This window comes from Plasmodium malariae, assembly GCF_900090045.1.
Source record: "Plasmodium malariae genome assembly, chromosome: 9".
Lineage (NCBI taxonomy): Eukaryota > Apicomplexa > Aconoidasida > Haemosporida > Plasmodiidae > Plasmodium > Plasmodium malariae.
Window position 1 is genome coordinate 312,533 of NC_041783.1, and position 9,454 is coordinate 321,986.

Below are 9,454 nucleotides of genomic sequence, written 5' to 3' on the forward strand. Positions count from 1 at the left end.
ATCGATGATGCGTAACTGTTAATACGTAATACTAAATGCGTAATAGTTGATGGTGAATACGTAGTAGTTAATATATATTTTTTTTTTTTATAGCCTTTTTTTATGGCTTTATTTATTTTTTTTTTTAAATAATTCCCATATTATAGTGACCAATTTTCAGGATTCATTTTAAAATATTTCTTCTCTCCTTAAATGTTTATAAAAAATTTGATTTACATTATTTCTATCTCTTTAATTCCTCTTTATTTTGCCTTTTTTTTTTTTTTTTTTTTTTTAAATTTTAGATCTACGTTTTGCGCAATTTATGCATTACACTGTACTAGCATTAAATATGTTTGACGCGGTTTATTTTTTTTTTTAACTTATTGAGTTTGTATTCATATTTTTGTTCTTTATATATATGTCGGTTACACGTTTATATGGTACATTTATAAATTATACTTTTATATATTATACTTTTATATATTATACTTTTATATATTATACTTTTATATATTATACTTTTGTATATTATACTTTTGTATATTATACTTTTGTATATTATACTTTTGTATATTATACTTTTATATATTATACTTTTATATATTACTTTTTTTTGTATTGACCGAATTGAGATAATGTTTGAAAAAAATATGACTATTTATGAACAAGTCAGGTAAATTTAATTGTATGCAAAATAAGCTTCTTTGCTTTGCATTCCTTTACCGTGCAATGTTTGCTTTCCGTTTCTTTCTTTTTTTCTGCTAAAATTTAATAAAGTGCGTCCCGGACGCATATATGTACGTATTGGATGTATGAATGTATGGACATGGGCTCTACATTTTAGGCCCCAGGCGAGTTTACCCCTTTGGGCATTCTGAATATGGGGCCCCTGACTTTTCAGTTTTTCTAATTTGAGAATCAGAAATGTTCTTTGCATTATACGCTTGAGGAGTATTTTTCTTTTTTCCTTTTCATTCTTCCTTTTTTTTTTTTTTTTTTTCTTTTTCTTTTCCCTTTTTCTTTTTTTTTTTTTTTTTTTTTTTTGTACGTTTGTGAGTGCGTTTTTAGAAGATGGGATACCTGACTACACCAAATGTAAAAGGAGCATTTTCAAATTCTTTTATTTTTTTATTCTATCTACTCGTATTACAATATGGAATAGCAATGTGCAATAAGAGAAGTAGGTGTACAAAAACTCAACAGAGGTCTAACACGTTTAACCATATATATAGTGTAATAAGCAAAGACATAAAATTAAAAAATAAAGACGAGTACACAAAAAGGGTGAGTGATGGAGTAAAAGTATATGAACAAGTTAAGAATAAATCGAAGGTGTACTTTTTACCCCTTATTTTGAAAAAAAACGCAAAGGGAGAAACTGTTTTATATCCAAATGAACAACAAGATGGTGAAACAGAAAAAAAAAGGAAACTTGAGCGAGTCTCATCGGGTGATAAAACAGATCATCATATTGGAGGAAGCAGGGGAAGCAAAGTTAGCAAAGGAGACAAACGAAACGAACGAAACAAAGAAACTCCCTTTGAATATTTTGAAAATAACTTACATTATGTTAAAAATAGTATAGAAAAGCTTGCCTATCATATTGAGCAATCAGACTTCACTGTCGTCCCGATTAATTATAACGATATTTTGAACAACCATCTACTCGACATCAACTCGTTTGGTAGTTTTGTAAATGTTTTGGACTTCATATTCTACATAGGTAAGGAAAGAAGTCGTAACTACAGTGTAGTATTTTTAATATACAACTATCGCAATAATGAGGAAAGAAGTACCAGTGGTGATGGAAACAATGATGAAAGCACTGATGAGCCCAGAAATTCGTCAAAAGAGAAGACAGAAATAGTTAATGTAATGAAAGACTTTATGAAAAGGCACTGGAAGTACAAATATGAGTTGTATATGAAAGAGAATTACTTATTCCTTTTCGAAAAAAAAAATGATCTGGACATACAAAAAATTAATGAAGAGGTCATCTTAAACAGAAAGAGATATTATACTATAAAAAAAAAAAAAAAAACGAGAAAGAGAAAGAGGAAGAGAAAGAGGAAGTAAATGAGATCGAGAACGAGAATAATCAGGAAAATGAAAAACAATGTAGACACCTCAATAAGGAGCAAAATATGAGCATTTTTTGTTTTTTTAAAAATTACAAACCGAGTACACTAAAAAATTTGTCATATGATGATTATTTTTTATATAATTTTTTTTCAAATTTAAAAATTGAAGTGTTACAAGAGTATTTAAAGCTTAGTAGTAATATTCAAATAAACAATATTATCACAGATATGAACAAGATGAATGTTAACGAAACAACAGACGAAATTGAAAAATTACTAAAACGATTTATGAACATCCAGCTAAATAAAAAAGTCATAACAAACTCTAAAAGAATAGAAGAAATAAAAAAAAAACATCAATCATATTTACTTCATATTATTTTATCAGACATACTTGAAAAATATGAACATAACATGGACATCTTAAAAAGTTATCTTTACCAAGTATATAAGGAAAATATAAAAAAAATTAAAATAACTCCAAATTTAATTAATGATTTTAAAAAAGAAATAAATTATGTCGATAATTTATTTGAAGATTATAATGACAAAATGTCGTTTCGCAGTTATTTTAAAATGAAAAATCAGATTTTTGAAAAAAGAGCATATTACATTTATTTCTATAATAAAACGAATTTTCTTCAAATATTAAACGAAACGGCTAGTCAAATTATTAACTACTATATAACCAAAGGATTATATGTTCGCAATTATGATTTCAGTTCAGTTCTGTTTGCAAAGAGATATTCCTTCTTCAACTACTTTGTTGAATATATATCATCCATCTTCAAAAATAAAATAAATTTCACTTTTAATTACCTTTCTCCAAATGCATTCGGCTTTTCTTCATACAAGTAAGTTCACCCCAGGGCTAACGGGGAATAAGGCACCACGTACACGCGTTCATACGTACGACTGTACATACATGAAATGCGTATTGCATGTATACACTCATATTTGCATACGCGTGAGAAGCCAGACACACACTATTACCCCTTCTCACAGGGGGAAAGAAAAACAAATATTAAAAATATGCACGTTCATCATGTACATTTTTATGTTCTTGTACATTTACATGCAAATTCTTATTTTTATGCCCATGTTGAGTCTTTCAAAAAAGGTGCAAACAAACTGAAACTCTTTTTTCATTTTTAGGGACGATATATCCCTATCACCAAAAAAGGATGTTATGATCACCAGCAGTGAAATGGATCAAGTCGAAAAAATGTAAGTCGTAAAAAGGAGTAGTATAGCCATGTAGCAAACAAAATGGCCGCATATGCACGGAAAAATATAAATAAAAATACGTACATATAATATATATATTTGTATGTATGTATATATGTATATATGCATGTATATATGTATATATGTATATATGCATGTACATATGTATATATGTATATATGCATGTACATATGTATATATGTATATATGCATGTATATATGTATGTATATATGGACGTACGTACATGTGCATGTATAGCAGCAGCTGTAATACATGGGAAGGCACAAAAAAATGTGAAATTAATTATTTTATTTTTTTCTTTTTTCCTGCTTCTACTTGGATTCCCCTCTTTAGAAGTATACCCAGTAGCTCCTACTCAAAAATTCTACTATCAATGGAAACGCACAAGAATTAACACAAAATTATATTGTTCAAATCCCCTCTCCTCGTTTTTCTTCGATCTTCAATTATTCAATTTTTTTTTTTTTTATTTTATCATTTTTCATTCGTTTACGACTAATTAAAAAAATGAAATACTGTGGCATATACGAACGGATCCGTTGGATTTAATTCTTCTCCTTTTTTATATTCCTCTACAATTACAAGATTCGCATAGTGTATTATTTCTTGACTTTTATAAATTTTCACCCAGTTGCCATTCTCTAGTACCTGTGTTCTCGTCCGTTTAACTCCCTAAAAATGTATAAATATATATACATATATATAATGTAATAAAATAAAATGGTACGAACAATGCAAATAGTGCCCATGGTACAAAAACGAAATAGTGAAAATGGAGTATAATGAAGCAATAAAGTGTTCGGATTAACAGAGCTACGTTTTACTGCGTTATGACGTTATATATATCTGTAACCACTTTGCTCTTTTGTTTTCCCTTTTGGTATTTTCTCTATTTTAAAAAGTTCAGCTTTTCAGAAGTGAGTATGCGAGCACCCTTCATTTGCCATTCTTTTGTTCATACCTCAACTTATATTTAAGCCTTGAGATCTTTTTACTTTTTTCTGTTATTATTTTGTTTATCATGTTGCAGTTTATGAAGGGCAGGTGCACTATGTACTCCCACGTTTCCCTGATACAAAAGGAGGAAAATTAAAAAATGAAAAAATAAAAAATAAAAAATAAAAAATGAAAAATGAAAAAATGAAAAATGAAAAATTGAAAAGTTAAAAAATGAAAAAATGAAAAAATAAAAGTTGTACATATTTCCATTTGCGCTGTATACATAATACATATGCACACACATATATATATATATATATATATATATATATGCATAAAAATGCGCACTCCTTTTTTTTTTGATAACTACTTTTTTCCATTTGGATCTATTTTAACGCTGTCTGGAAAGAACGATTTCACTTCATCCTCAACATAAATATTTCTGCACATGGGAAAGGACGAAAAGATAACAAAATGACAAAATTGAAGAAGCATACACAAGAAAATAAAAAAAAAAAAAAAAAAAACCTCTCAAACTCTATGCTACGAAATAATTAAGTGGATAATTCAAAACGATATTACTTGTACACATCGGGTAGCAGATTTTTATCCTTCTGTGGAAGGACGCTGATTAAATGTGTGTAGGCTGAGTACGGCTTCCCCTGAGATGAAAAGAAAATAAGAAAAATGAAAAATGAAAAACTGCAAAATAGCAAAATAGCGAAACTACAAAATAGCAAAACAGCAAAATAGCAAAACTGCAAAATAGCGAAACTGCAAAATAGCGAAACTACAATATAGCGAAACTACAAAATAGCAAAACAGCAAAATAGCGAAACTGCAAAACTGCAAAACTGCAAAAATGAACACACTCGCTTGGGGTTGTTCAATATGGACATTTTTTACCTTTTCAAAGAAGAAATCCGATTTTTCAAAACTTAGTAAGTCACTACATAGTGGTGCATAGTGATATGGGTATTCCCTTCAAAACAAAAAAAAAAAAAAAAAAAAATTTACACCAATTAAGAATTAGTCTTAAAATGAAAGTACACACATAGGTGAATCCATACATGTGCATATGCCCACACTGCATATATTGCACGTACTGCACATACTGCATGTATGTATGTGCTCGTTTCAATGCATAGGCAAGCGGCCATTAGTTAGGCTTCACTCCCCCCCCCTCGTAAGCATACCAATACCAGCTGGCACACCCGAAGTGATAGTAATGCAAGTTCCAGAATAATCCCTCAATATATTTCTTAACAATATCTTGTATATGTTTCGAATCATCCAAACCAAATTTATGAAAATAATAATAATTTTTGTATTTGTGCTCGTCTGTAAATTCTGCAATATTTTCATTTATTCCTCTTTTTTTAAAATATTCAAATTCTTGAGCACTTAAAATTTTTAAAATAATTTTTAGCCTCTCTATATGTACTTTATCTTTATATGTAATATAATTTGAATATTTATAAATATAATAAATATATGAGTTCAAAATTTCATTCATTGATCCTTCATTTATATCAATATTTGGTATGTGTGGTAGGAAATCATTCCCTACTAGAAACGATAAAAAAACAATATCATCTACTACTCTATTTATACTAAACACAATGTTCTTTTCTTTTTTTAATTTATTTATATATGTAGCAATTTGTGTTCTTATAGATGTCCTTAATTTATATATATCTAGTATTTCAAAATCATAGCTGTTCAAACATTCATGGTTCGTATAATACTCTGTTGTGTATTTGTAAATTTTGCAAAATGTGCTATTGTGCTCGTTCGGTGAAGCTGCTCCCTGTGCATGCTCCTTCATTGAAGCAGTTTCCTTTGCACATTTTTTTGTTGATGCGTCTTCTTGTCCACGCACCTTTGCCGATGCTTCCTCCTGTGAACAGTCGTCCAGCAATGCATCCCCCCGTTCAGTCTCTAATCCGGTGGTTCGTATCTCTTCCTTTTTATCCACTTTAATGGAAGAAATACTAAAATCCATTTGCCCTTTCTCAATACTTTCTAGCAAGTTTCCACTCGAGTCGTTCGTCATTTTAAATTTATCTCTTAAAATGAATATGTTATTCAGGTGAGTAACTAGGGATAACATAATTAGGTCGGCATCCAACCCGTAGATGCAATGGTTGTAATTTTTGAAGTTTCCATCCTTTCTACAATTCTGCGGGGGGGATATAAAGAAAAAGGATATACATGGGATATAAAAGGATATACATGAACATAAATGGATATACATGAACATAAATGGATATAATGAACATAAATGGATATACATGAACATAAATGGATATACATGAACATAAATGGATATACATGAACATAAATGGATATACATGAACATAAATGGATATACATGAACATAAATGGATATACATGAACATAAATAGACATACGTGAAGAAGAATTCATGTTTTGCGGGCAGCACATATGGGAGAAGCATTCATATGGGTACGTTCAGCCGTATGTAGGTCACGTATGTAACATATATATATATATATATATATATATATATATTATGCACGTGTATGCACGAACTACATCCCTATTAGTGTTACTACTCACAGACAAACGCACGTACATGTAGGGAATGATGTAATTATGCAAGAAAAATAAACAGTGGAAAAACAAGCTAATAAAACGCGACAAATAAACACTCTGACAAATGGACATGACAAAAGCAGAGTGGCGTACCTCCCGGATGAACTTCAAAATTTTGTGCTCGCCCTCCCCTGGAACGTCCGAACCAGAAAATATAACGTCAAAAGTAAAAACGCTTTTTTTCTTTAAAATTTTAAACCATTTATTTAATGATAAATTAATTTTATACATAAAATCTGTGCCCGTAGTTATACAGTTAGGATTAAAAAGATTATTGTTAGTCGAGGCAGTATTATTACTATTAATTTTAAATAAACTTAAAAATCGTCGTTTCCTCTGTTGATTCATTTTTGCCTTGGGTGATACACCATCAACACCAACGTATATTAATTTTTTTGGCTTGATTAAATAAAATAAATTTTTTAAATATTGCAAAATATTGGAAAATAATTTATGTTCATTATATAATGGTAACGTATCCTTATTTGCATGGGTACAATGATGAATAACACCATTCATGTCTATGTAAAATACATCAACCCTTTTTTGTATTTCATTATTTATTAGTTCCTCTCTTACTGTTGGATAATATGATGTTAACCACTTGTACATTCTTGGTATACCATACACTTTATGCGTTTTATGTCTATTTATCATATTGCTCTTGCTTTTTTTTCTATAACACTTGTACGATTTAACATAGTAATGGTTTTTCAACGCATTGCCATATGCTTCTACTATCATATTCATAAAATACGATAGACACATTAAAAGGATCATTGACTGCATACCCGTGTTATATACTTCTAAAATTTGTTATTACCACTTTTCCCTTTTCAACCTTTGCATTTTCAAAAAATTAAAATTATTTGTTCTCCTCCGTCAGTTCAGCGCTGCTTTGTCGGCTTCATCGCTTCATAGCTTCATAACTTCATCACTTCATATCGTGTTCTGTACCTACGTCCAAAAGCATATGATCACATGCAATATATACATATGTACATATATACATACACCTGCAGCGTTAAACAAAATGAAATCAAACTCACATATAAAACATGAACTTGAACGACAAGTCTACTAATTACAGGATAAACCGAACTAATATGTATAACAAATTTTGATATAATAATTTTTCCGTTATACGCTCACACGTTTTTCTTATTTCAGTTTATTTTATTTTATTTTATTTTTTTTTTTTTTTTTTTTTTTTTTGGATGTCCTTGTTCATCTGGCTCTTATCTTGTCAGTGGAGCATAGCACTTTAAATTATAAAGGAATAATGAACAAAAAAAAAAAAAAAAAAAAAAATTAACTACATAAAATTTACTAAAAATTAACTGCATAAAATTGACTAAAAATTAACTGCATAAAATTGACTAAAAATTAACTGCATAAAATTGACTAAAAATTAACTGCACAAAATTAAATACGCAAAATCAACTACACAAAGTTGTATCTAAATAAGTATGCACAAGCAAATGCATGCTTATCCGTAACCGCATCTCAATTGATGAGTCACAGGCGCAGTCCCTATCATGGTGGATTTACTGATAATGAAAACGCGGACGTATGTACATATGCACTCAGGCGTTTAATAAAATAAAAAAAAAAAATTAAAAACGAGCGTTTTGAATAAGGCGAGGTCGTATAGAACATTTTGGGTATGCATCTTTATTCATAGTTTATAATTTATTTGTTATCTGTTATTTATTATTTATTTGTAATTATATATAATTTATTATTATTATTATTATTATTATTATTATTATTGTTATTATTTTATTTTTATTTTATTTATTTTTTTTTTCGCACTAGTTTACTCTTCCTCTTTCCGTTCATTCTTGTCGGCATTGCACTGAATGATTAGAACAAAAGGCATGAGAAAAAAAAAAGAAAAAAAAAGACTTATTCGCATAGTCATATTCTGTTAGCATATCGAAAAAAAGAAATATTGAAGTGGATACTAATTTTCTGAGATGAAAAGGACGATCAAGAATTTGTGTAAATACTTTTGTAGGAAATGTAATAATTTTATTTTTTACAATGAAGCATGTGAACTGATATATGCAAAGGTATACCCACAGTACTCCAGGATCTACTACGACAAAAATGCGTTCGACAAGCACAGCGGTAATAGCAATGTTAGCGGCATTGGCAGTACTAGCGACCAGGGACTTATAAAATCTTATGATAACCTATACAGACAAATTTACAGGAGTGGGCTATGTGGGGTTAACAAACAAAGAAATGATTTATTGAACAAAGATAATATTCAAAATATTCTATTATACCTTAATAAGGGAGGTATTAAGTGTACGAAATGTAGAACAGTTAATATGTGGTATATGAAGAATGTATAACACCCTATTTAATGAGGATTACAATTTTTTAATTTTAACATCCTCATGATGCTTGCTCATTTTGTATAAAAGATAAATAAGCAGTAAATGAGCAGTAAGCATGTGATAAATGAATGTCCCAATGAATGAATAAAAGAGATGTCCAGGTAAAAATATGCAGAAAAACAAACTGCACAAGCGTATCACTGAAATTAAACATAAACGATTAAAGAAAAACATAA

The 9,454-nt window shown here is 29.2% G+C and overlaps 3 protein-coding genes across 3 annotated transcripts; 2 read left to right on the plus strand and 1 right to left on the minus strand.

The window, feature by feature from the left end:
- Positions 1-1,053: 1,053 nt before the first annotated feature.
- On the plus strand, positions 1,054-3,706 carry PmUG01_09015800 (conserved Plasmodium protein, unknown function; the record flags this gene model as incomplete). Its single annotated transcript, XM_029004838.1, is given in 4 exon segments — positions 1,054-2,004; positions 2,019-2,917; positions 3,219-3,290; positions 3,646-3,706. The coding sequence occupies 4 exon segments, from the start codon at positions 1,054-1,056 to the stop codon at positions 3,704-3,706; spliced, it is 1,983 nt and encodes a 660-aa protein (XP_028861487.1).
- Positions 3,707-3,953: 247 nt separating this feature from the next.
- Positions 3,954-7,650, minus strand: PmUG01_09015900 (exonuclease, putative; the record flags this gene model as incomplete). Its single annotated transcript, XM_029004839.1, has 7 exons — positions 3,954-3,984; positions 4,274-4,381; positions 4,622-4,693; positions 4,834-4,913; positions 5,158-5,233; positions 5,448-6,433; positions 6,964-7,650. The coding sequence occupies 7 exons, from the start codon at positions 7,648-7,650 to the stop codon at positions 3,954-3,956; spliced, it is 2,040 nt and encodes a 679-aa protein (XP_028861488.1).
- A 1,199-nt stretch (positions 7,651-8,849) lies between these two features.
- PmUG01_09016000 (conserved Plasmodium protein, unknown function) lies at positions 8,850-9,233 on the plus strand (the record flags this gene model as incomplete). The annotated part of the gene is made up of 1 exon (XM_029004840.1): positions 8,850-9,233. The coding sequence occupies one exon, from the start codon at positions 8,850-8,852 to the stop codon at positions 9,231-9,233; it is 384 nt and encodes a 127-aa protein (XP_028861489.1).
- Positions 9,234-9,454: the final 221 nt, after the last annotated feature.